Source organism: Eretmochelys imbricata, chromosome 10 (genome assembly GCF_965152235.1).
Source record: "Eretmochelys imbricata isolate rEreImb1 chromosome 10, rEreImb1.hap1, whole genome shotgun sequence".
Taxonomy (NCBI): Eukaryota; Metazoa; Chordata; order Testudines; family Cheloniidae; genus Eretmochelys; species Eretmochelys imbricata.
Window position 1 is genome coordinate 44,301,584 of NC_135581.1, and position 27,688 is coordinate 44,329,271.

At 46.9% G+C, this 27,688-nt stretch overlaps 1 protein-coding gene across 2 annotated transcripts in view; it reads left to right on the forward strand.

The window, feature by feature from the left end:
* Positions 1 to 4,275: 4,275 nt before the first annotated feature.
* The window catches only part of CPEB1 (cytoplasmic polyadenylation element binding protein 1), an 81,975-nt gene continuing 58,562 nt past the window's right edge, over positions 4,276 to 27,688 (forward strand). For both annotated transcript variants that reach the window (XM_077827963.1, XM_077827964.1), the window contains exons 1-2: positions 4,276 to 4,327; positions 22,466 to 22,643. In XM_077827963.1, the coding sequence (XP_077684089.1) occupies positions 4,313 to 4,327; positions 22,466 to 22,643 (193 nt within the window). In that variant the 5' untranslated portion in view covers positions 4,276 to 4,312. The remainder of the gene's footprint in view (positions 4,328 to 22,465; positions 22,644 to 27,688) is intronic.

A 27,688-nucleotide genomic window follows, 5' to 3' on the forward strand; every position in this document is an offset into this window, starting at 1 on the left:
GACATTAGCTTTCTTCCAGTTTTTTGTAACTTCCCCAGTGTTCCAAGAGTTATTGAAAATCAACATTAATGGTATAGCTGCTGAGCCAGCTCTTTTAAAACTCTTTAACGCAAATTAGCCAGACCTCCCGATTTAAAAATGTCCAACACTGGTAGCTGCTGTTTAACATCCTTCTGAGTTACTACTGGAGTGGAAAGTGTTTCATCATCATCATCATCATCATCACCATAGGACATGACTATGTCATCTGTTTTTTCACCAAATACTGAGCAGAAATATTATTGAACACTTCAGCCTTTTCTGCATTATTATTGATAATTCATAGAATCATAGAATATCAGGGTTGGAAGGGACCTCAGGAGGTCATCTAGTCCAACCCCCTGCTCAAAAGCAGGACCCATACCCAATTAAATCATCCCAGCCAGGGCTTTGTCAAGCCTGACCTTAAAAACTTCTAAGGAAGGAGATTCCACCACCTCCCTAGGTAACGCATTCCAGTGTTTCACCACCCTCCTAGTGAAAAAGTTTTTCCTAATATCCAACCTGAACCTCCCCCACTGCAACTTGAGACCATTACTCCTTGTCCTGTCTTCTTCCACCACTGAGAATAGTCTAGAACCATCCTCTCTGGAACTACCTCTCAAGTAGTTGAAAGCAGCTATCAAATCCCCCCTCATTCTTCTCTTCTGCAGACTAAACAATCCCAGTTCCCTCAGCCTCTCCTCATAATTCATGTGTTCCAGACCCCTAATCATTTTTGTTGCCCTTCACTGGACTCTCTCCAATTTATCCACATCCTTCTTGTAGTGTGGGGCCCAAAACTGGACACAGTACTCCAGATGAGGCCTCACCAATGTCGAATAGAGGGGGACGATCACGTCCCTCGATCTGCTCGCTATGCCCCTACTTATACATCCCAAAATGCCATTGGCCTTCTTGGCAACAAGGGCACACTGCTGACTCATATCCAGCTTCTCGTCCACTGTCACCCCTAGGTCCTTTTCCGCAGAACTGCTGCCTAGCCATTCAGTCCCTAGTCTGTAGCTGTGCATTGGGTTCTTCCGTCCTAAGTGCAGGACCCTGCACTTATCCTTATTGAACCTCATCAGATTTCTTTTGGCCCAATCCTCCAATTTGTCTAGGTCCCTCTGTATCCTATCCCTGCCCTCCAGCGTATCTACCACTCCTCCCAGTTTAGTATCATCCGCAAATTTGCTGAGAGTGCAATCCACACCATCCTCAGATCATTTATGAAGATATTGAACAAAACCGGCCCCAGGACCGACCCCTGGGGCACTCCACTTGACACCGGCTGCCAACTAGACATGGAGCCATTCCATCATTTCCAGCTAGTAACAGACCATTACCATTGTCAGGATTAGTTTATATAAATACATTTAAAAACTCTCTTACTTCCCTTAAATCTGCTGGCCATAGAGTTCTCCTTTGAGTCAGTATGTGGTAGTGTGGCATACATGTTTGTGATGCTTTAAGTTCTTGCTTTCCAGAATCTAAGAAGTCTTCATTGCCCTCTGCCTAACCTCCCCAAATTCCCCCACATCTCTAGCTGATCAGGTTGCTGAGAGCCTTGAAAACCTGAACCAAGTGAAAGTGATGCAGTGAAGTCTGCCTGGGGAACCAGAAATAATTCTGAGAGATGTGAACTGCCTCTTTCATTTCACTGGTGGCTAACTCATTCACCCAGTGATATATGTTGAATGTCAACATTGTGGACTATTTCACCACTCATTAAGGCATGGCAGAAATGAGACACAGGATGATAGTATGAAGATCTGCACAACCTCCTATGAATGACAGCTCAGCCCCCCTTGCCTACGGGGAAACCAAGGTCAAGAAGCCCAGTGGGTTGGGGTATACCTGCCCCACCGAGCCCAAGATGGTGTTCTTGGATCTGAGTGAGGAAGAGCTGAGTTCATGGAGACCAGACAGCCTGTGCAGGCATAATTGTAATTTGAACATCTGTACAAACTACAATGAGCAGCATCTCATGTGGGCAGAGTTTATTTTATGGGCAGAGCTTGGAAAAGCACCTGTTTTTCTCCTCAGTCTGACCCCTGCCTATACCATTCTCATTTCAGACAGGTCTTGTTCATATGAAGAATTTTTTCCTAAAATTTGCTAGTGTTTGTAGCAAAACTAGGAATGCTAGGGAACCAATGGCTTTTTAAGCAGCATATTATGCAGATATGCTCCTAGCCGAGTTGAATAGCATGGTACTTAAAATGCCTGTCTATACTGTTCTTGATGTTATAACCACCAGTGTTAGCAGTAATAAGAAATTTTAAAGAAAAGGGCTAAAAACAACCAGTGAACTTACAGTTAAATAGTGGGTTATATTAGGCATCTCCAGAAAGGCCCAAACAATCAAAACCAAATAAAAAAATATTTTCAACAAACCAGACAAGAATAGTCAGTTAACTAACACAGTCAATGCACAGACACAATAGAGCACAGTATTATAACCTGGGCCCCAATCCTGCAGATTTATTAACATGGTGCCAGACTCTCAGCTGGTGTGAATTGGCATTAGCTCCAGTGAAGTCTGTTCCAGCTGAGATCCAGACTCTGAGTAATTTGATGCACGACTACCCGCAATGGGTTACTTTTGTGCTTAAGACTTTAGAGGATTAGGGGATTGATGTAAATGCTTGCTAGATATGCACAGGTTGGACTTTGAACACTTAACTGGTCATTTTCAGAGTCCAGCGAAGGGCAACAAAAATGATTAGGGGTCTGGAACACATGACTTATGAGGAGAGGCTGAGGGAACTGGGATTGTTTAGTCTGCAGAAGAGAAGAATGAGAGGGGATTTGATAGCTGCTTTCAACTACCTGAGAGGTGGTTCCAGAGAGGATGGTTCTAGACTATTCTCAGTGGTAGAAGAGGACAGGACAAGGAGTAATGGTCTCAAGTTGCAGTGGGGGAGGTTTAGTTTGGATATTAGGAAAAACTTCTTCACTAGGAGGGTGGTGAAACACTGGAATGCATTACCTAGGGAGGTGGTAGAATCTCCTTCCTTAGAAGTTTTTAAGGTCAGGCTTGACAAAGCCCTGGCTGGGATGATTTAATTGGGGATGGGTCCTGCTTTGAGCAGGGGGTTGGACTAGATGACCTCCTGAGGTCCCTTCCAACCCTGATATTCTATGATTCTATGATTTTCCTTAAACTTAAAAATTTGTTTCAGAGACCAATCTACACTACACACCTATATCAGTACAACTACATTGATTGGGCGTGTGAAAAATCCACACCCCTGACTGACATAGTTGTACTGACCTAACCCCTCGTGTAGACAGTGCTATGTCCACAGGAGAGCTACCGCCTCCCAGGGAGGTGGATTAACTATGCTGATGGGAGAAACTCTCCCATCTCCATAGTAGCATCTGCACTAAAGTGCTACAGTAGCACAGCAGCAGGGGTGCAGTTGCATTGCTATAGCACTGTATGTGAAGAAAAGCCTATAGTCACTGAGGGCTGAATCCTGCTATGGATCCATGCACAATTCTCCTGCCTGCCCATTGGTTCGGGGGGATTGCCTGCTGGCACCTGGCGCCTGTGCAGGCTGCACTGTCATGTTAAAGATGAGAGAGGGTCATTGCAACTTGGCTACATTTTACCAAAATGGCCTTGTGATGCCGTGCTTGGATTTCTAAGCCATACGTGCAAATTTCTAGCAATCCTGGTACTTCATGAGTACCCAGTGCCTTATTCAGCCTGGCCATCTGACTGCACACCTCACCCAGGCCATGGAGTGAAGAGCAAAGCACAGTGAGGGGTGAGAGGGAATGGATTATAGAAGTCCTGGCTCCCAGCCCCCTCTGGAGCTGGCACAGAACCCAGGAGTCCTGAATCCCAGGTCCCTTGTTCTCACCAATAGCTACCACTCCTCTCCCTGAGCTGGGACAGAACCCAGGAGTCCGGGCCCCTAGCCCCCCCCTGCTCTAACCACTAGATCCCGCTGCTCTCCCGGCTCCAGGGCAGAACCTAGGAGTCTTGGCTCCACCGCTGCGCAGCAGCCAAGCCAGCCCCGAGAACGCGCGGCGCCCCCTTTAACTACCCTTAGGGAGCGTCTGCAAACTCCCCGGGGCCACGGCCCCGCGGCGGGCGCGACGGGTGTGGGCTGTCCGGCCGGCCCCGCCCTTTGGCGACGCCCCCTGGGCCCCGCGAAGCGGGCGCCGCCTGCGCGGGCGGCTATAAAACCCTCCGGGGCCAAGCAGCGCCCGTTGCTGCTGGTGCGAGAGACCAGGCAGCTCACCCGCCCCGCAGCAGCGACCCCGCCCGCCCAGCGCCATGGCCTTCCCTCTGGTGAGTTCCCCGCGCCGCACCCCTCCCTCCGCCGAGCCCCGGGGGCGGGGCGGCACGTGCTGGCCGGCGCGGGACCGCGTGTTGACTTTCACGGGCGGGAGGGGGCGGGGCGCGGCGCGCGAGACTCCTCGTGACGAAGTGTTGGTGGTAGGTGGAAGCGGCTGCTGTGGCGGGGGGGCAGGCCCCCCCCCCCCGCGCGCCTTGTCTGAGCCCTGCGCAGGGCCCCTGGCTCGCGGTGGGCGGCTCGAGCCTGGAGCGGGCCGGCCGGCGGGGGCAGGTCTCGGGCGTTGCGGCCCGCGGGGAGGGTCCAGGGCACCCGTGGCGCAGCCAGACCCGCTGGGCTGGGCTCTGACCGCGCTAGTTTGGCCGCTGTCGCTACGCGCAAGTTTCTGAGCTTTTGGCCGTCCGCGGCCGGCCTGGAGCAAGGGGCGGGGGTGCAGTGGCCAGCAGGTGCCGGCGTCAGCGGCTCGCCGGGGCGTTCAGACCCGCCCTCTAGCTCCTCCTGCAGCCCGCCCGCGAGCTCTACTGCGGGGGCCGGCGGAGTGCGTGTGGGCTTCCACCCTCGCTGCGCAACGTCCAGCACCCAGGGCTCCCCTCTCCGCGGTGCTGCTGGCTTGGGCTGCGCGACCTCGGCCCCCGGGCACGGGCTGTGGGACCTGGCTGCGTGTCTGGGAGGGGAGCAGCCTGCCGCCCTGCCCGGCTCGCTCCAGCTGTGGAGTTCGCGCAGGTGCCCGGGCGCAAGGGCCGGCGGCTCCGGGGTGGTGAGTGGGTGGGGGCTGCTGGCTCGGGTGTCCTGGCGCCGGCTGGAGACCTGGACGGCGCTAGGTCCCCGCAGCGGTGGGGCGGGGTCCTGGCGGGGCGCTCCGCTCTCGGCCCCTTTAAGGGCCGGTCCCCGCAGCGCCAGGCGGGCCGCCCCCTCACGTGGTTTCACACGTTCGCGGAGGAGCCCGGAGCAGCAGCCTCGGCGGAGCCGCCTCCCGGCCCGGCAGCCCAGCGCAGCGCCCCGGCGCGGACACGCCCGGCCCGGCCGGGGCAGCGGCACCTGTTGACAGCGGCAAGAGGGCGACCACGCCAGGTGAGGGCCGGCCGCGGGGCGACCCCCGCCGGAGGATGCTTGGTCATCGCTGTTCCCCCAGGGCGCCCCGGCCTGGGGATGGGGCCCCGGCGCTGCCGAGAGGAGGGCTGGGGGTCCCTGCCTTGGGGAAGGCTCCAGCCGCCCCTGCGGATCTGCCCGCGGCGGGTGAGGGGCTCGCACTGCCGGCGGGGCGGAGAGGGACCCGGCCTGCGGGGCAGGGTGAGCCGGGTGTGAGTGCGGGCTGCCGGCGGGGCTCTCGCTGTGGCTCCCCCACCCGCGGCTGGGAAGGGCTGGGCCGGCAGCGCTGGCTGCGGGTCATTCACCCCTGCCGGGCGCCGCTCGGCCTGGCGCAGAGGCCCTGGGCTCGCACTGTCTCCAGCTTCTCGGGTGAGAGCAGCTGTCAGCGTGGGGCGGGGAAGGCCGGTCCAGCGTGAACAGCGGTTCTGTGCTGCCGCACCTGCTGCTGCTCAGGGGTAGGGGAAGGAGCCGGGGGAGTGACCACCGTGCTCTTAGACTGCCTGGAAAGGTGGTTGGAAAATCAAAGTTTGAATTAACTATTTATGGCAAAAAGAAAAGGAGTACTTGTGGCACCTTAGAGGCTAACATTTATTTGAGCATAAGCTTTCATGAGCTCACGAAAGCTTATGCTCAAATAAATGTTAGTCTCTAAGGTGCCACAAGTACTCCTTTTCTTTTTGCGAATACAGACTAACATGGCTGCTACTCTGAAACCTATTTATGGTAAGAAATTGGCATAAGGACTTGGGTTCAGAGCTCTTCTATAGTGTACCATAGTTTGCTATGATTTCTTCCAGCCTCCCTTCAGGCTTGGGCTGAAGCCCTATTCGTTTCCCTTATGTTCTCCTGTTTGCAAGGAGACTAGTGCTTGGTGCTTCACTGCCTGTTTTTCCTAGTTAATCTTAAGAGACTTGGATTATAGAGAACCTCTCTACAAAGGTACAGCTCAATCCAAACATTGGGGGCTTGTGAAGAAAATACCTAAATCCCTTAGGAAGAAAGGTCTGCACACCATAAGAAGTTGTCAGATAAAAACACTGGCTAGTTTCAGTCTGTCTGCCATAGTTACTGCTGCCTATTGGGGCACATATGGCTAGGATGTCACCAGGGAAATGTGCAAGCAGACCTCTCAGGATTTGCTTTGCTGTAATGATCCCTGGCTAAAAGGTGTGTATCCAGACTGAGAAGTACATGAAGGATATGGGTCCTTGATCCTTCACATTTCATAATGAAAGTTATTCTCTGCTCTTCTGAATTTAGCGTGTGGGTTAAAGAACCGTATCCTTGCCCCTGGAGTTGGGCAAGGACTTGTTTAAACAGGTTTGTTTAAAGTTCCTGTGCTTTAAATAAAGACAGTTGTGCAACCTTTTCCCACACTGAGGGGCTGTGGAGCCCCATTTACAGGTGGGGGCAAATCTGTCCCCCCACTTTACTATTCAGCAGCCTGCACCCCTACACCAGGGGTTCTCAACCTTTCTTTCTGAGGCCTTCCTGATATGCTGTACAAACTCCATGGCCCACCTGTGCCACAACTGTTTTCCTGCATGTCCAGTAGATTAAAAGCCAGAGCTGTTTGGGGGGGAAGGTAGCAAGTAGGGCAATTGCCCAGGGCCCTGAAAAGCAAAGTTGCTTGGGCTTTGGTTTCAGCCCTGAGCGGTGAGGCTCGGGCTTCAACTTTCTACCCAGGGCCTCAGGGAGTCTAGTGCCTGTCCTTCTCTTTGGTTTATCTTCTGAAACCTACTCACAGCCCCCCAGGGGGGCCCTGGGCCCCTGCTTGAGAATTACTGCTTTACACAGTCTGAGTCAGTGGCATTGCAACCTGTGCATGGGGTCAGGTATCTCTCAGGTTTGTTCTGTCCAAAAAGTGGTTGGGCCATGACCATGTTGCCCCTCAACTAGGGTGACCAGATAGCAACTGTGGGGGAAAAAATGGGGTGGGGGTAATAGGTCCCTATATAAGAAAGTCCCAAAAAAAAGCATGGCCTCTTTAAAAATAGGACATCTGGTCACCCTGCCCTCAACTCCATTGCCTGTACCCACCAGCTGTTGAATGTTGGGGGAGATGGAAAGTGATTTTTCCAAATTCTTGTCTGAGTGAGTTTGTGCATATGAGCCAAATGCAGCTGTGTGCTCTGAGTTCTGCTTGGCTGCTTAACTGGGAGTGGGGTAAGGGAGAGAATAAGGGCATGGCTACACTAGAAACTTAAGTGCTGCTAGTGTGGTCTTGTGCTGGGAGAGAGGTCTCCCAGCGCTCCTGGTAATCCACCTCCATGAGGGGATTAGCTCTGGCCCTGGGAGCACAACTTCCAGTACTCGGAGCCTGTCTACACTAGTGCTTTAAAGTGCTCAGACTTGTTTGTGCTTGGGGGTGGGGGGGGTTGATTTTTCACACCCCTGAGCCAACAAGTTAGAGCACTATAAAATCTAAGTGTAGACAAGCCCTAAGTGGTACAGAAATGCTCCTTTCTTGTGGCCTCAGTTAGGTGTTGCTCACAATAAATTGTGCAAATCTGATCCCCACAATACTTAGGAGGCATGACATAGCTAACAATGTTGAGATTTAAGTTCTCATTTAGCATGTGGGTTAACACCTCACTGTGATGAATGGGGCTGTTCAGACCTCTCAGAGCTATTGTTCCAGGCTGCCTGAATTCTGTAAATGTCTCTACATCTGTTGTACTCAATCACTTTTTGATGCTTTGTTCACAACCAAAACATCTAGATATGCTTAACAAAAGCTGGAGAACAGGATAGCTTCAGAGATGTGCCAGTGCACTGTACTGTCTCGTACTGCTCCCTTACTTGTAGGAGCTACTAAACTTTGCTGAATGATGCTCCACATGAGCCACAGTTGGCAGTGATCCCCCAACACTAGGACGTATGCCACAGTAACTTGTCAAGCCACTTTTCAGCTACCTGGTGACTGCCTGCCTAGCTGAGTGGCTCTGGTGATGCAATATAGTGCTCTAATTATAGCACAGCTTATTTGTCTTAGATAAGAAAGTGGGTAAGTTAAAGCGTTAAATGATATTGGGGAATTATGTCCAAAGTGGCTGTCATGCCATCATGTAGTGTTTAACAATAGCCATGGGTATTTATCTTCTCTCACCAAAAGAACACTATATTGAATTAGTTAGTCCAGGGTCAGACTCTATCTAATGGGGTTTTGGCTGAGAGGGGTGGGGTCAGATGCTTGCTGCAGCACCTGGAGAGATTCCCAGACTAAGGCCTGGTCTTGTATTTTAAAAATTGTCGTAGCATAGCCTTCAGAGGTGTGAATGGCACTGGAGCTATGCCAACGTAACCCCTAGTGTAGACACAGCTAGGTCAATAGAAGAATTATTCTGAAGACCTAGCTACTGCTGCAGGATTACCAACAAGCCTGGTCAGTTAAGCTGACCTAACCCTGGCATAAACCGCTCTAGGTCAACAAAAGAGGACTTCTGTTGACCTAGCTACCACCTCTTGGGGAGGTGGATTACCTGTTCTATGTCAATAGGATCAACCCTCTGTCTAGATGGGGTTTACACTGGCATAGTTGTAGTGTTTCAAGTGTAAACAAGCCCACAGTAATGAAAGAGCAATGGAAGGTGTTGTAGGAAGTGTCAGCTGTATGGTGCACTGTGCTGTAGCTGTCCTACTGCAGTGTCTGTAGTGTAATCAGGGCCAAAAAGCATAGTGGGGCTCCATAAGCCCCAACTTCACTTGGGTCCAATGGGCAGCAGCTCTTAGAATGGCCTCCTTTTTACTGCCACAGCTGAGGGCTAGGCTACTCTCCCAAATAGGCCAATATAGTGCTGGTGCTCAGGGGTGTGAAACTCACCCTGAAATGTAGTTAAGGTGACCTGGTGTAGACGCTGCTGGGCTGATCGGGGTCTTCCATAGACCTAGCTGCTGTATTTCAGGTAACTTTACTGCAGTAGTAAGCATCTAGGCTGTTGTGGAGCCAATAGTTCTGAACCAGGGGTATGCAGAGGCCTTCCAGGGGATACATCAACTCATATTTGCATGGTTTTATAACTGGCTACATGAAAAGCACTAGCAAAGTCAGTATAAACTAAAATTTCATACAGCCAATGACTTGTTTATACTGCTCTAGATACTATACACTGAAATTGGTACCATTGGAATTTTTGTTTCCTTTTCCTAATCTGTTCTGCTCCCCATCACTAGTTACTTTACTAATTCAGTTTTCCTGCATTTGTTTCTTAAGCGATGTTGTAACTCCTTGCATTTCCTTTCAGAAGGACCTGTAGTCTAAGGTTCTTATTAGGTATCTTAGATGTATGTATCAAGAGAATCCTGGGTCTCAAAATCCTGAGACATGTTAAATACAGAGTATTGTAAATTTCCACCAAACAAAAACATTCAGATCTGTTGTGCCCAACTAGCTGTGAGGCTGGGTTGAGTCTGATGTCAGGCTGGCCTACAGAGGTGGTCTTCCAGAGCTGCTGTGGATAGGCACTCTAATCTCAGTAAATCAGTAATGGCCAGAATGGTTCAGCATCTTGCTAGCAGGAACTGTTCAACATGGCTTCCTGGCTAGTATAGACAAGACTAAACTATGCAATACAGTATATCCTCACTCTGATATAATACTCTTCTGCGCTGCCTCTGCTGGCCTGGGAAATGGTATTGAGCACTGTTAGAGCTATTTAAGACTGATCTCAAATGATAGAGCAAATTCAGCTTAGTTATGGTTTGGGCTTGGGCATGAATGTAGGAGTCCAAACCCCGTCCACCCACAACAAAGCCCCTACTAATGTCAATGGGAAGGGTTCATAAGGATCAAAGGTGGAGTCTGGCCTTTGTTACTATTTAATATTCTACTGTCCCACTTAATTGGGGGGACAGTCACTCCTACCATCCTGCTCTTCAGCAACTGTTTCTGCCCTATATCTCTTGCTTCTCCATCCTCCTGTGTGCTTGCTTCCCCTGTTCTGTGTTGCCTTTCTTGCAGCAATTCCTGGGCTTCTGCCTCACCCCTCTCCATTCAGTCTGTTAAAATGCAGTGCAGTAGCTAATCTTGATAGCGCAGTGTCATGCTATTACACCCCAGTTTGTCTCACAGGGCACCCAGAGAAATCAGCTGGGCAGGCTCTGTCCCATGCATGCTGACACCCCAGCTTAAAGATAGTTAAGGCAAATGGTCTTGCTTGGGTCCTTTCTACGCTACAGAATCTCTCACATACGGAGGTGGTGGTGGTCTAAATTGTGGCACAGTAGTTGGCACCATTATACTGCAAAATGGGGCTAAAGCGTGCCTTACCCATGTTTCCACAGTATGAAGGTTTTGGACTTCATGTTATTTGGGAACACTAGAATAATCATTTGTTCCAGTTGGCTGGAACAATCCCTGGGCTTGTGATTTGTAAGGATTTCCTGTGTTCTAACCAGGTCCCTGACAGTTGACTTTGTCTGAAGCTGTAGGACAGCATGCACAGCATATGCTGTACAACAAATCCTTGCACAACCCTCTGGGCCACCTAATTGGTCATCTAATTGGTCATCACAAACTAGTATGATATCCTGAGGTAGGCCCAGATCGTGAGGGTGAAAGGGGAAATGTTAGCCAGACGGACGAGGGTAGGTTGCCCTGTCCTGTCCCCAATGAAGAAAGAGGTAGTGAGGAAATGGGAAAACAGGAAGACTATGTGCAGGTCTGCACTTAAAATGCTGCCTGGGCACAGCTGTACTAAAGTGAAGACAGTTCTATGCTGGAGTGAATCCATCTCCTGCAGAGGTGATAGGAGGTGCTCTCCTGTCAGCATAGCACTGCTACCCCAGGGGTTAGGTCAGTAGAACTACATGGCTGATGTGGATTTTTCACCTTCCCCTCCCACAAGCCTGTAGTTATACAGGTATAGGTCTGTAGTGTAGACCTGGCCTATGATGCACAGTGCTTAGGTGACTACTTAGACATGTTACTGGAGCTGTGTAAACGTCATGATTCCTGAGTGCAGGGGAGAGGGAGAACTGGGTCAGACTGCTGCTTACTGACTGTAACTAGGTTAACAGGGCTAGTATTAATTGCTTTTTGCAGGGCCAGTTGCTTTATTGTGCACTCTGCTCCCTGCATTTGGCAAGAATTAACTTGTTTGAAACCAGAGCAGCTGAAGCCAGCATGGCTCTTGCTTCTGTCTGTGCACTAGCGTGACAATATTGATGCTGTCAGGAATGTGCTGTGCACATCATTTCACAATTTGTATAGTTGTGGTGTTTGCTTGTGAACACTAATGAGCCTGGGTTGCTAGGAGAGGCATTACCCAATGTAGTTTGTGTTAACACCAAAATGGCAGCAGCTGGTTTTGGAGAGGTGGAACAGTATGCAAAGCTGGCATCCATAAAATCTTCACTAAAATCTTGAGGTTCAGGTCTGCTCTCACATCTGAGCAGGTATGTGGTTCTTGTTAATCTGTTTGTATTCCCTTAAATGGGTCTCAACACCAACACTCAGTTTCAGTGAGAATTAATGGGAACTTCAATGCTACAGTGCTGGAACCTGCAGGATGCACTGTTTCCAGGAATGTAGTGCTCTTGTCCTTACTGTGATAGTATGTGAGTCTCCGTTTAAACACCTTATATTTGGTGGTAGGAATTTAAGGAGGCCTAAATAAAGTTCTTATTAGAGTGGCTTTTGTATGTCTGTCTTCTATCACTGGGCAGTGTCTGCATGGAAACAGCATAGCAACAGAAGACAGGCCCCAAGCATTCTTCTCAGGTAGTCAGGGCTCGAGTTGTGTTCCAGACTTTCCACACAGTCTGTACCCCAGGGGAAGTGAAGTGTTTTACTCTAACAAGGCAGCTGGCAGTCAGATTGGAAACACTTTCTTTCATAACCTCATTGGGGGTTTGGTTGAACTTGAATTGGTTCTCTGGAAAAACATGGCAGCATTAAGGGCTGGATAGCTTTACCCCGTCACACCTTCAAAACTGTAAACTGCTCTTTTACCTACCAATTGTGAACTGAATGACAAGGCTAGAAAAACTTTGATGGACAGTCTTTCTACATGAACACTAGTGTCTAGGTCTCTTATCTAGCTGACACTGAGGGCAGGTCTACACTACTGCAGGGATTGATGCTCTGAGATCGATCCACTGGCAGTCAATTTAGCAGGTCTAGTAAAGACCCACCAAATCGACTGCAGATCGCTCTCTAGTCGATCCCTGTGCTCATCTTTTGATGAGAAGAGTAAGGTAAGTCAATGGGAGATTTTCTCCTGTAGACCCCATGGTAACTCGACCTAAGGTACGTTGACTCCAGCTACATTATTCACGTAGCTGGAGTTGTGTAGTGTAGGTTGACTTACTACAGTAGTGTAGACATAGCCTGAGGTAAGAAGGGTTCTCTGAACAACTAGGGGCTAGTCTACACTGGCAATGTTAAAGCGCTGCCATGGCTTGTGTAGTTGCAGCAGAGCACTGGGAGAGAGCTCTCCCAATGCTCTGGAGAGAAAAAAACCCACCTCCACAAGGGGCGTAGCTACCAGTGCTGGTGCACTGTCTACACTGGGGCTTTACAGCACTGAAACTTGCTGCACCTGGGGGTGTCTGCTCCCTGGCACTCTACATTTGAAACCAGTATGGTTCCAGTTAGAGCTGTGCAGAGGACTTTGAGATCGAGGTTTTGTGATGGTCTAATTAGGACCAAACCCCAAAATTTTGAAATTCTTAAGGAGAAAATTCTGGAAACATCACTTTGGGTTGATCAAAATGTGGTGTTTCAATGTTTGGCAAAATCAAAACTGCATATCTTGGATTCTACTTTTATTAATGAAATACAAAATTCAAAACAGGTGGCTTCAAAACAAAGTCAAAATACTTCGCTCTAAAAAATAGCAAATGGGATGTTTTGACATCAGAACTTTCCATTTTTTTAAAGCAAAACTTTGGCAAAAGCAACACAATTGCGTGAAGTGTTTCATCTCAAAAGCAATGTTCTCTGACAGTGGTTCTGAGATTGTTCTGACCAGCTGTTTCTAGACAAAGCATTTTCTAAGGGCCTGTCTTGACTAGATTGCAAGATTTCCCTCACCAGTTCTTCTCCACTGGCATTTGGAGCATTGAGACTCCAGGTATTTTACGTGGAGTTAGACAGCTTAGGGCTTGTCTACATGAACTTATTTTGCTGCTTTAACTGTCAGTGTAGTCAGGGCTGGATTTAGGGGCAGGTGACAGACAACTGACTGAAGTGCAGGGCTTGAGGGGTACTGGGCTTGGGGTGCTGTTTTTATTGTTAGTGATAAGCTTAGAGGAAACAATATTTAGTTGCTTATATATGGCCCAAATAAATCAGATGCACAAATCCTAGCATGGAAATTTATTGTCTTATGATAGGGATAAACCATGCATGCAAATTGTATATTGAACTTATGAAATGGGCTACCAATTTAATTAAAAATAATATATGCAAAAGTTTAACAAAAGGTAGGGAGGGGCAGAGGCCAAAAATACTCCTCACCTGGGGCACCATTTGGTCTAGGGCCATTGGAGTGTAGTTAAAGCAGCAAAAACCCTGGTGTGCATGCAGTTACACAGTATAAGTGTATATGATATAGCTTACTCCTGTTTAGAAAGGGAAATGAGCTGTACCAGTGTAAGGCACCTGCATTCACACCAAGGCTTGCTTTTTTAAAAAAAATCAACCTTACCTATCTAGTTATACTGGCATAGCTCTTGCAGTGTAGGCCAGGCCTTGGCATTTCAAGCCCCATTTCAGAATCCAGCTTGTCTGTACTAGGATTCTTGACATCACAGCCAGTGATGGAACGGAACCCAGGTTAGCACCAGTGGGAAGCTACTACAAAATGTTCCTTGTGTGGAAGAGGCTTAAGTTTGCTTGGTAAGCAGAAACAAACCTCACTATTCTAGACCAGGTAAGGACCTAATCTAGAACTTGGTTTTGCCTAAACTACCCTGGATGACCACCCATGTTTGACTTCCTTACACTGTTCAAATCCCACATGAAAACTTCATGTTACATTCTAAAAAAAAGTTTTTCCAGCAAGCTTAGATGGAGCTGGCTCAGGCTCCAGGGCTGAGAGCTTTGGTTAAGGGAAGTTGGGGGGGAGGGATAGCTCAGTGGTTTGAGCTTTGGCCTGCTAAACCCAGGGTTGTGAGTTCAATCCTTGAAGGGGCCATTTAGGGATATGGGGCAAAAATTGGGGATTGGTCCTGCTTTGAGCAGGGGGTTGGACTAGATGACCTCCTGAGGTCCCTTCCAACCCTGATATTCTATGATTCTAAGTCCAGCATGAGCAGCATTACTGGAAAGTACCCCCATACATAGAATCATAGAATATCAGGGTTGGAAGGGACCCCTGAAGGTCATCTAGTCCAACCCCCTGCTCGAAGCAGGACCAATTCCCAGTTAAATCATCCCAGCCAGGGCTTTGTCAAGCCTGACCTTAAAAACCTCTAAGGAAGGAGATTCTACCACCTCCCTAGGTAACGCATTCCAGTGTTTCACCACCCTCTTAGTGAAAAAGTTTTTCCTAATATCCAATTTAAACCTCCCCCACTGCAACTTGAGACCATTACTCCTCGTTCTGTCATCTGCTACCATTGAGAACAGTCTAGAGCCATCCTCTTTGGAACCCCCTTTCAGGTAGTTGAAAGCAGCTATCAAATCCCCCTCATTCTTCTCTTCTGCAGGCTAAACAATCCCAGCTCCCTCAGCCTCTCCTCATAAGTCATGTGTTCCAGACCCCTAATCATTTTTGTTGCCCTTCGCTGGACTCTCTCCAATTTATCCACATCCTTCTTGTAGTGTGGGGCCCAAAACTGGACACAGTACTCCAGATGAGGCCTCACCAATGTCGAATAGAGGGGAACGATCACGTCCCTCGATCTGCTCGCTATGCCCCTACTTATACATCCCAAAATGCCATTGGCTTTCTTGGCAACAAGGGCACACTGCTGACTCATATCCAGCTTCTCGTCCACTGTCACCCCTAGGTCCTTTTCTGCAGAACTGCTGCCTAGCCATTCGGTCCCTAGTCTGTAGCGGTGCATTGGATTCTTCCATCCTAAGTGCAGGACCCTGTACTTATCCTTATTGAACCTCATCAGATTTCTTTTGGCCCAATCCTCCAATTTGTCTAGGTCCTTCTGTATCCTATCCCTCCCCTCCAGCGTATCTACCACTCCTCCCAGTTTAGTATCATCCGCAAATTTCATCAAAAACATCAGCATACTTCAGCCCCAAGTGAGACCCCACTCAGCGCAAGAAGAGAGTTCAGTCTCACTGGGCCTCTTGAAATGTGGTCTCAGCTGAAAAAGCCAGTTAAAATCCAATTGGAACTCATAAGAGACCAGAAGTGTCCACTTCACTTCTGAAGCCTCACAGCTGGCAGATGGTAACTCCCTTTGGTCACTAACTCATGCTGGGCCTTACCTCTGGCTCATTGGTTCATGTCCTCAGACTAATCTTCTGAGTCGTCGCTTCCATTGTCTATCATGAATCCCTGCTACTCATCTCTGGGTTCAGTGAAAACCCTTCCTCTCACCATCCCTCAAGACTGAGCCAGTGATCCAGCTTCCCTCCTGCTATGTCACTCTAGCCCATCCTGTTTCCTCTTTCAGTAGTAGCTGTGTGTAGGCGCTTCAGGGAGCTTCATATGTCTAAATACGTATGTTCTTGGCTATGAGTGAGGCTGCTCATGCTTCTGGTAAACTAAACACATCCTTGCACTAGCTTGTTTAAACCATATCTGGTCACCCTTTTATGTAGTAATTTTGGTTCTGCACAATCAGTTGGAGACAACCCAGTACAGAAAGACCCCTCTCTGCAAAGACTAATGCTTCAACAGTTCTCCATGCTGTCACTTCATCCTGCATCAGCACAGATGCTGCTTGTTGGAGCTGGTTCTCCAGACCTTCTGCACTGATGCTTTAGTCGGAGTAGCCCAGTATCACTTGACCAAGGAAGCAGAGATGAAGGTATTGTACCAAAGCTTGTGGCAGCATCCACTGCAGTGATTTGAATCTTACCTCTTTGTTGGCTAGTCTTCACTAACTAGTAAACCACTTGTGCTAGTAATGTGTGGTCTTTATGCTACCAAGATCTAGAAGGATATATCTAATTTGCATGCGACTTTACATCACATTTCTGGAGTACCCATCACCATAGTATCAATATACTGAGTGGAAGTCTCTTCTGCCCATGAATCAAGGCCATGTTTCAAATATTTGAGGTGGGAGGAGTCAAGGGAGATGCAATGTGGGCAAGATATGAACAGTCTACCTTTTACAGGAAGGCTTGTGGGCTGCAGGGCAAGGATTTCTGGCACAGCTTCCCTGGAACCAAAGTGTTGATGTCAAGCTCTCACTTGAGATGACCATGTGACTTAAGTAATGTAGGCTTGTGTCTGGGAGATTAAAGCAATATTCATATTATGGATTTGAACAAATAGATCTTCTTGTGACTCTGCATATATCACTCTGGTGTATAGGCCTGGTCTACACTAGAATTGTAATCCGTATAGTTACAGCTCATGGGGTGTGAGAAATCCACACCCTTGAGATGTAGCTTTACTGGTTGAACCGTGGTGTAGACTGTACTAGGTTGATTGACCCAGCTGCTGCCTCTTGAGGAGGTGGATTACCTACACCAACAGGAGAACCATCTCAGTGTAGGTAGTGTCTAGCTACCTGTGAAGCACTACAGTGATACAGATGAGCCACTGTAATATTTTAAGTGTAGACAAGACCTTAGTAAAGCTACCTCAGATCAGATCATTGTAAATCCATTCTAGCTGAACTTGAATCTTGAAGGTGACATCTAAGGAGGAAGTACCCTTTTTTGCTACTTTTGTACAAAGGCTTAGAAGTTGAGTTGGTTCTGCTTTTTGCTGTTCCAAATTGCCACTCAAATCAGCATGGAAGCTGCTTTACTGAGAGGTTGTCTACACTAGCACTACAGCAGCAGTGCTGTAGTGCATCAGTGAAGAGACTACTTATGCTGATGCCAGGGATTCTCCTGTCTGTGTAGGTACTCCACCTCCCTGGGAGGCGGTATCTAGGTTCACGGGAGAATTCTCCTGTCTAAACCAAGGATTAGGTCAGTTTAACTGCATTGCTTTGGGATATGGATTTTGCACACCCCTGAGGAATGTAGTTATATCAGCTTAATTTCCTGGTGTAGACCAGGCCTGACACTGTAAAGAGCCCTGCAGAATGGCCTTCTGCATGCTTCCTCCCATGGCAGCTTCTGAACTTCCCACATTAGTTAAGCCTGACTAGCCTTAACATGGTTCCCTGCTTTCCTACTGTCCTTTCCCAGAGCTCCCTAGTCTCTGTATCACTAGAGATAAAAGTAGGGAGTAGGTTTTATTCTACTCCATAGATTGAGTCAAATTCAAGGTCTTTAATTTGGGAGAGAAAGCATGGTCAAGCACCTTTCCTTGGGAACAGTGGAGCTGTCAGCTGCACTGGCGTTAAATAGGTGTTAACACTTAAAACTATCACTAAAATCTGTTCCATCATTTGCCTAGCTTCTACCTGATGACACAGCAGGATTTGACAAATCCACAAGTTCTCAGGTATCATAGTTATTCAGGGTACAGAATACCTCAATTTCTAATCTAAAAACTAGAAGAAACATTAAGGCTTGAAAGTTTTCAAAGTTATAACTGCCCTTGGAACTAGGAAGTAAAGAAAACTGAGAAAGTTGTACTGATAAAGCTAAATATGTTTAAACAGGTGCAAAAACACTGGTGCTGGAGCCAGTGGATGGACTGAGGAACATGGGCTATGTACTTGGGTTTAGGATAAAGTTGTAAAGACTTTCTGATTCACACCTGCCAGGTGGATCCTGCCTTCTGAGCCAGTGGTAGCTGTGCGTGTGTGTATATATGAGGAATTGGAAAAGGTTCAGAAGGGCTATAAAAATTATTAGGGGTATAGAACAGCTTCCATTTGAGGAGAGTAGTAAGACTGGGACTTTTCAGCTTGGGAAAAGAGGCAACTAAGTGGGGATATCAGAGGTCTGTAAAATCATGTGTGGTATAGAGAAAGTAAATAAGGAAGTGTTTACTCCTTCTCATAATACAAGAACAAGGGGCCACCAAATGAAATTAATAGGTAACAGGTTTAAAACAAACACAGTATTTTTTCTTGCAATGAACTGTCAACCTCTGGAACACCTTGCCAGAGGGTGTTGTGAAAGCCAGTACTATAACAGGGTTCAAAAGGGAGCTAGATTCATGGAAGATAGGTCCATCAATAGCTATTAGCCAGGATGGGCAGGAATGGTGTCCCTAGCCTCTGTTTGCCAGAAGCTGTGATTTGGTGACAGGGCATGGAACACTTGATAACCTGTCCATTTCCTTTGGGGCTCCTGCCATTGGCCACTCTCAGAGGACAGGATACTGGGCTTGATGGACCTTTGGTCTGGCCCAGTATGGCAGTTACATTCACTTACAGGAGAACTTTAACAAGGCTTCTAAAAATAAAACCAGCCCAGCAACTGTCTATTCAGTCTTTGCTTGATTTTGTGCTGATAGCAGCATTTCTGGCATACAAGCCTTCCTTCCCATACAAGCGTTGTAGTGAGACTGCAACCGCTGGTTATGAATAAAGGAGATTATGTATGTCAGGTATCAGGGGGTATCAGTGTTAGTCTGTATCCACAAAACCAACAAGGAGTCCAGTGGCACCTTAAAAACAGATTTATTTGGGCATAAGACAAAAGCTTATGCCCAAACAAATCTTAGTCTTTAAGGTGCCACTGGACTCCTTGTTGGTTTTTGTGGATACAGGCTGTGTCCAAGATTCCTGAAGAGAAATTTGACTTTTGCATAATTCTAAGTCGGTACATATTGACCAAGCACATGTTCCGTCTTAAACAGAGCAGAATGTTTTCCTTCATTTCATGGGAGGAGATTTAATGGCTGGTAGCTTCAACAGCCTGGCCTGTATCAGCTTTGCTGCAGTTGTTGTGTGTTCTGTTCTCGTCCTAGGAATCGAGCATTGTAGCCAGCTTGTTAAAGGCTGCGGAATCCAAGGTTGCACAGTGAAAATGACTCCTTTGCCATTCCAGGGGTCAGGACTGCAGGAATTGTATTTTCCTGCCCCTGTTTTAAACCTTCCCTGCAAGACTCCATCAGTGATAACTTTTGTGTGCCTGTGCATGGGACTTACACAGACACCCACAGGAGCACAGCTCTTGGCTGCATTGGCACTTCAGTTGGATGAGTGGGGCAGGTGTCCCCAACCCAATAGTACAGCACAAAGTGTGGCATCTTGCTCCTGGGTCAGCAGAGGCTTGAGAACGTAGTGCTAACACTCTGGGATGGTGCCAGGGAGTACATTGCTCTCCCTTCCCTCTTCTAGAGGGTCACCATGAGGCAGGGCTTCTGGGAGGACAGGAAAAGACCAACACTTAGTTATGCTTTTCCTCCCTAAAATCAGGCTAATGCTCGGCTTACTTTGGCTGTCATTCCAGTTAATAGCTGCTGACTGGAGTGATGGGCAGGGGACTAGCTCCCAGTGCTGTCCTGTTGCTCTGCAGTGGCTAAAGAGCATGAGTACCAACCTCAGGACAGACTTAAGAACCAGCATGCAAGCACCAAATTGGCTGTGAGTTCTGGACATACATTTCACCAACCACTTACCAGGCATCAACTCCTCAGGTGCTATCAGCCTTAACATGGAGTCAGACAGTCCTGTTGGGTACCCCGATCTGTCTCACCACCCAGGTGGCTCTATCTTTGCAATGGTCCCTTACACCATGAAGCAAGTCAGGTTACTGCAAGTCCCAAAGGGCCAGTCACTTACCCCAGGTCAGTTGAACCTTAAATCTCACCATACACTACACTTGTAGCCAATCCTATAACAAACTGTCTATAGGTTTATTAAATAGGAAAAGAAAATGAGTTGCTTAAAACAGCAGTTCTCAAACTTTGGTGTGTGTGGACCACTCAAATTGCTGAGACCCTCAGCAGACCACTTAATCTTTCCAGATGTTTTTTGTACCATTAGCTAACTATTATAAAGCACTTTGGATGAATGTGCTATATAAAAAACCTTAATGATTAACATTTTTTGTTCTACAAATAAAAGCGCACAACTCATATTTAATATCCGTAGTCTTACCTTTCTATGCAATGATGTGCCCTCTCCCCCTGAGCTGAGGAAAGTTGCATGGCTCCACTAATTAGGTGGGTGGCCCTTCATTCTCTCATGTGGCTGACCAGGCGTGCACCTTAGAGGGAACTATGTGCAGACCACCTGAATGGAGGTCACGGACCAGAGTTTGTGAACCTCTGGCTTAAAAGGTTAAAGCAAGTGTAAACAGACAAATGAGTTAAAATCTTCAGTTTCAAAAGGTACTAAAAACTTCAGTAATAAGTGAGCTTTGTGTGCTCTTAAGGCTAACCCAGGCTCATCATTGGCATTCTCTTGCTTATGCCTAGAAAACCTTGCCCCCAGAGTCTAAGCAATAATGGTATAGTTCCTCCTTGGTAAGGGTTTTTGTTCCTTTCCTCCCTCTGACTTTGAGCTGCAAACTACATCAATTGGATGAATTCGCTTGCAAGTCTCCTGTGTGTGAGACCTCTAATGTTCCACTCATCTGTCGATGGGCCTTCCTAGTTGGACAAGGCATAACGCCTTTTGTAGGAGGCCAGCATTTCATGCTAGTTAATGCCTCTCTGCTGTCTGATTTACGGTTAGAGGCTTACAATGCAAATGTATGAACATTACCTTACAATACAATGTTATAAATGTAATTAATATATGCAGCATTTCACAAGCATTCCATAAAGTCTAAACACATTCATATAATTCTAATACCTATTTTAACAGGTGAGCCAGACTGGTTCCAGCTCTGTATTTCAGTATTCAGCTGAGACATGGGGACCTTGGCAGGAGCTAGCACCTGGTCTGCCAGGATCACAAGTGCTCCCTCCCACTTCCCTCTAAGTGAAATCATTCCTGTAGACTTCATGGTACCTCTCAAAAGCAGGTGTTGTCACCACCTTTTTTTTTTGCAAGAGGGTGGCTTTCTCACTAACCCCACTGCTCTGATTGCTGAGTTGGGCCATAGTACCTGGAATTGCTGTGTCCAGAGCTCCATACCTAATAGTGAAAATCAAGTGAGGTTCTCCTTCCCCAGCAGCTAGGGGGAGGCCTAGGCAGAGTCTGACTCAATGCAGTATGTTAAATGCTAACTGCGATCAACAGAAATTTGCTGCTAATGTGGGCAAGGATGGTTGTGGTTAATGTTAGTGGGGCATGGCTAGCCTTGGGGGCACCACTACAGACAAGGCATGTGAGCTTTGCTGCACCCCAAAATGTCCAAGGTTTCTTTTCCTGCCCCTCTAGCAAGTAAGTGTCCAGCCACTGTAGGTGCTTCTACACAATCTCTTCAGAAGAAACAAGTGTTTATACAGGTACCATCTAGACTGGTGGGTCAGACTATGACCACTGTGTGTGTGTCGTCAAAGCAATGAAGAAAGTGTTACCTATGGGCAACCCCCACCCCCAGACTGTGCAGTGCAGACAAACTACAGAAGGGTAACTGTGTTCAAGATGGTGTGTTTGGAAATCCTATATTGGCTCAAATGTATCTGTACTCTGGATATGCAAAATTCCAGGACCTTGTCAAACCAGAGCTAGGTGGCCTCTTGCACATCAGTACTGAAAGGGTTCTCAGTAGCTGTTGTGATCTGATCATAGGACTGGAAGATCAGAACTGAGTCCCATATCTGTTATGCTGCTGACTTGTGCAGCCCCAGGCAAGACACTGCTTGACTAGGTTGTCTTTTACAGAACAGGGTAAGACTTGAGGAGGGGTGTTCTGATTTCACTGGTCATTCTTTATACTAACAAAAGCTTGCTAACCCATGCTCTTGGCCCTCTTCCTTTGATACAAAGGAACTATACTGAGATGTGGCTCTAAGTGTAGAGGCCTAAAGGTAAAAGTAACCAAGTATTGAACTTAAAACCAAACTGTGGCTGTAAAAATCATACCTTGTTCAAAGTAGGCCAGCTAACATCTAATTAGCATGGCTAGGCACTAACACTTTTCACTTTCTGCCTAGAAGGAAGATATTGGGAGGACCACCAAAGACTGCTGGGATAGCCCTGATGCACCTGCTCTCTCTACTTGCAGCAATGCAGATATCTTCCGCAGAATAAATGCCATGCTGGATAACTCTCTGGATTTCAGTGGAGTCTGCACGACACCCATCACAAAAGGAAGACGTGACCTTTTGCCAGGTGAATTGGCTGGTTTGTGCTCCTATGAGCACAGAGCAATGTCAGATGGTTGCAATACAGGGATTCCATAGCTGGAAGTAATATGTAAACCTGTCTTGCTTGGTATTTTTTAATGTCTCTTTGAAGAGTACTAGCAAGTGGGGAGCATAATAAAGATGGTTTGTGAAGGAAACCACTGCAGATCTGTGTGCAGCCCTGTGATGCGTAAGAGCCTGAGTCTCTTTCAGCAGCTTGTTTCTACCATAGAAATATCAAAAAGGGTCAAGTCTCTTTTCCTGCTGGAGGGCTGGTCAGGGTCTTCATTCTGGTTTACACACAACTTGCACTGAAACAACTAAACTGTCACCTTTTGCAAATCTGCTTGGTGCAAGACTTATTTTGGATTGTGTCCTACTTTGATGTTTAAACACTTTCTTAGGGCTTATCTTTGTGTACAGCAGAGCAGCCACACCACTGCAACCCTTCAGTGAAGACACTACATTGACACAGCTTCTCCCATTGGTGTAGTTAATCCATCTCCCCAAGAGGTGGTGGCTGTGTCAATAGGAGAAGCTCACCTGTCAGCATAGTGTGATCTACTTGGGGGTTAAGGTCAGTATAACTACATCACTCAGGGATGTGGATTTCACACCCCTGAGGTGATTTAATTATACCAATATAGGTCTGTAGTGTAGATCTGGCCTCAGGCCTTGTCTTCAGTAAAATTTTGCCAATATAGCTATACTAGGAAAATGCTCCTAGTGAAGACTCGGCTTATGCTTGCAAGCCCCAAAGAGAAGGAGTCCCTCTATTCATTCAGCCTGCTGCTAGTAAACCTCTCCTGGGTCCTTTCAGCCAGTGGATCCAAGTCTTCTATTTCAGGAGGAGTGGGTATGGTTATGGATGTATCCTACTCTCCAGTCAGTGTGGAGCACAGTTGCCATAGGATGGTGTACGCTAGGAAACTAACTGGGCAGCTTTTGTCTAATAGGCATGTCTGTTACTCAGTCACATTTGAGTTCCAGATTATCCTTGTGGAGAGCCTTCATGACACATACAAGGGCAAACTATGAGACTTTGGCATAAGTTTGCCTTGATTGATATGCTGGTCTTAAAATATCAGACTTCATATGTGACTGAAGAGACTGCCATTCCAAGCACTGTAATTACAATATGTATGCAGTCTTGTTCTGTCTTGCACAGTATGTTGTGCTCTTCGCTGGCTTCTCTTTCCAAAGTGGTTCTTGGATTGGCAAAAGCCATAACACTAGCTGAATGAGAGAATAAAAATATTTAAGGGGTCTCTCTAAAACCAGCTGAGACCAGTCTGTCAAGATCAGATCTCATTCTCTGCAACAGGAGGCTAAAATCCTTGTTCCTTGAAATAAGGTTGCAGCTCACTTAAGTACAGAGGATGAAAACGTTGCAGGACTGGTGTAGGGATTAAAAACCCTAATAAATTAAAAACATGACTAATCAGTAGCATCAAGAAGATTTATAGAGTGTAGCTTCCTAAGGTTTCTGCAGGAGGCCATCTTGGATGTGGTGGGGCCAGAACATCAGAGGGCCACAAGACCCAAGCTATCACCACTTAAGTCAGTTTTTATTGATGGTGCGGCCCCTTCACAAGCATGGGCAGCTTCAGTTACATCTCTCCTCTTGGCAAAGGGGAAGATGCTTTTGCTGAAGGAGCCCTGCCTTATCTAGTTTATATTAGAACACTTGCTCTCAGTGCACCAGGAGTTTCCATATTTTGGAAAATGTAGAGTCCTGTATCAGTGAGTGTACTTGCATGGGGACAGGGCATTAAATGGTGGGGTCTAATCAGTATCTGTTAATGATACTTCCTTAAGCTAGAAAATTTAACCGCATTAATGTTGTACAATTAATCACTAGTCAAGAATGCCAAAACTCATGTTGTCCACGTGATTCTAATTCTGCCCCTGTGCAGTTGCAGTAGGATCAAGATCACTTACTGTTTCTTGAAGAATGTAGTCCTAGCTGCTTTGTCCAAACTCTTAAGGACTGAACAAGGCAGGATCCTGCAGGAACTGTTCCTCACTCACTGTGCAGTCCTATAGTGTAGTTGTATAACTAAATGCTGTACATAATTCACATGAATAAAGGGCAGCATTATGGTTCTGCATGCATTCTCAAGTATGGCATTCCTCACCTGAGAGCTTAACTGTGCAACTGTAAATTAATGTAGCTTTAATAGTTCTACAGTTTTTATCTAACTTACGCTCCTGGAAAACAGTTAGGAAAAGGACTTAACCCAGTAGGGGAATCATTCATGCTTTAATTTCTGTTGCTAGTTATCTCCATTGACTTCCTCAGCTCATCCTGGATTTTGTTTGTGCTTCAGTTTTAGTTTAAGATGCCCCTTTCAGCATGTGTAAAAGGATTACACTCAATGTAGAATAAAGATTTGTAGAGGCTTGGACCCTTTTCACTAATACTTAAATAATTGTCTAGTGCAATTGAGGAAGTGCACAAATGCATGTAAAGATCCTTCACTTCAAGAGTGGAAAGATGTACAGACACAAGAAAGGGAACAACGCTATAAGCTTGGTGGTCCTGCAGATAAAGCTTTAAGCTTTCAATTGACTGATGTAGTTTATATGGCTGGAGAGTCATTCAGACTCTCAAGAAGTTGTTTGACATGAAGGAAAAACTAATACCAGTGGGACTGAATGCTCCATACTAAGCCGAACAGTATGTCAGCCTTTTAAAAGGTCACTATTTTCTTTGTGGTTGTCTTAACACTGGTTAAGATTAAACAGCTGAGTCTTATGGGGTTGTCCCTAGTAATGTTTCATAGATTTAATGAATTGCTCCAGAAGTTGCCCAGAGCTCAGCTTCACTAACAATCCAGGTTACTCAGATGTCCAATACAGCATTATATTGGTTGCTGGTAACACTTGCTCTAGCTGTAGAACCTGTCTGGCAGCCTCTAACACTGCACTTGCAAGTATAACACTCCTGAACGTTTGCCTTTTAGTTTGCAGCCTGTGCTTGGTCTCAAAGGTGGCATTTTGGAAATATAATGGCATTGGGGGACCTGTGTGCTAGGAGACAGTCCCTTCTCCAAAGAGCGTTAAGTCTAAACAGCTGAGATTAAGGATTGGAGCAGAAGTATTTATCCTCATTCTACAGATGGGGAATTGAGGAACTGAGATGAAGTGACTTCTCAAAGGCAGAGCCAGGAATTTAACCCAGATCTCCTGAATTCCAGTCAGTGTCATACCCACAAGACCATTTCCCTGAGCATAAGGAGAATGCCTTAAGCAACTCTTGTTTTGGGGGGAGAAGAAAGTACACTTCCCACTATCTCAAATTAAACCCCTGTTCTGAGGGTCTGGAATTTGTAATGGGGCATAGTGCTACTCCTTAAGGCAGAGGATTCAGATGCCTACCACACAAGAATTGTTGATCCAGCCCATAAGGGTCATTCTGCAGGATCCAAGCTTTCATTTTAAGGTGGTTCTAGCAGTCACAAAAATTAAAAGCTTTTTAAAAACACCACACATCACCACATAGCATGATCACAACTCATACCATTCCCCACCTTGTTCAGTCTGCAACCACAGGGAAATATTCAACTAAAATGCCAGGTGGAATAGATTTCTTCACTTGCACCTTTGAGTTTGGGCTCCTGAATACTTCTCCAGCATGTTGGGGTCAGAAGCAGTGCCCCAAAATACAGAACTATCTTGAAGCCTTAACCATAGTTCTGCAGGGTATAACATGGATATCCTAGTTCAGGCACAGGTAAGATTCAACAATAGAAAATAACTTGTGACTTAACCTGCAACTGGGCCAACATCAGGAAAGCTGAGAATTGTTACACCTGCATGGGAGGAGATGCATAGCATCTCAGATGTCAGACTTTAAAGGGTGACTTTCTGTGTGGACTTCAGTAGCTGTTTCCAGCAACTCATTAAAGTGGGTCTCCATCAAATCTGACTCATCAGTGATGGGAAGCAGATCCCCCTCAACTCTGGGTCATGTAGTAAGTCTTAAGGCTTGTCTAAAGTGTGGGAGTAGCTTCTAAAGTAAGTTAACATGTTGCATATTAAAAGATCTGTGTGGATGCTGCTGGTGTGCACTAAAGGTTCCCTAGTGCGCTTTAATGTATTACCTGCAGTGTGCACTAGCTGGTTCTACACTGACCAATTAATGCATGACATGTTGGTGCAATTTAAAAATCATACCCCTGGTGTAGGCAGGCACTGAGATGATAGCCTCTTCTCCACCAGCTGAGCTGGTTTTTGGGAGGGGGGGGAGGGTGAGAGAACCTGGATTTGTGCTGGAAATGGCCCACCTTGATGATCACTTTAGATAAGCTATTACCAGCAGGAGAGTGGGGTGGGAGGAGGTATTGATTCATGGTCTCTGTGTATATAATGTCTTCTGCAGTTTCCACAGTATGCATCCGATGAAGTGAGCTGTAGCTCACGAAAGCTCATGCTCAAATTGGTTAGTCTCTAAGGTGCCACAAGTACTCCTTTTCTTTTTGCGAATACAGACTAACACTGCTGTTACTCTGAAACCTGAGCTGGTAATGTTAGCCTTCTAGTATGTTTGGATTGTGTAGTGCTCTTGCAGCAGCTGTGTTAGCTGGAATTGCTCCTCTTGCTGGTGCAGACTTTAGGTTCTCCTGCAGTGGTTTCCTGATCGCTGCTGTAGTAGGAAGTTCTAGCTCTGTCAGTGAAATGGATTTGTGTATGATCTAGGCAAGTATATCCTGTGGAGTCTAACTCCTACTTCCTCCTGCTGCAGAGGCCAGGAACAAAGAATGCCTTTCCCCTCTGTGGTTCTTGAAATTGTCATTAATCATTGGCCTTTCAGAGTTAATCACAAACAAGGTATACTCCCCCACTGGCTCTGAAGCAGTTAATACACCATTAAATGTCAAGTTTTGGCACTACTCAGAGTATGTCTACCCAGTAAAGAGAACCCCATGACTGCCCTGTGCCAGCCGACTCAGGCTTGGGCTGCAGGGCTATTTAATTGCTGTGTAGACTTCAAGGCCAAGGGACTCCTACCCCCAAAGGGTCCCAGAG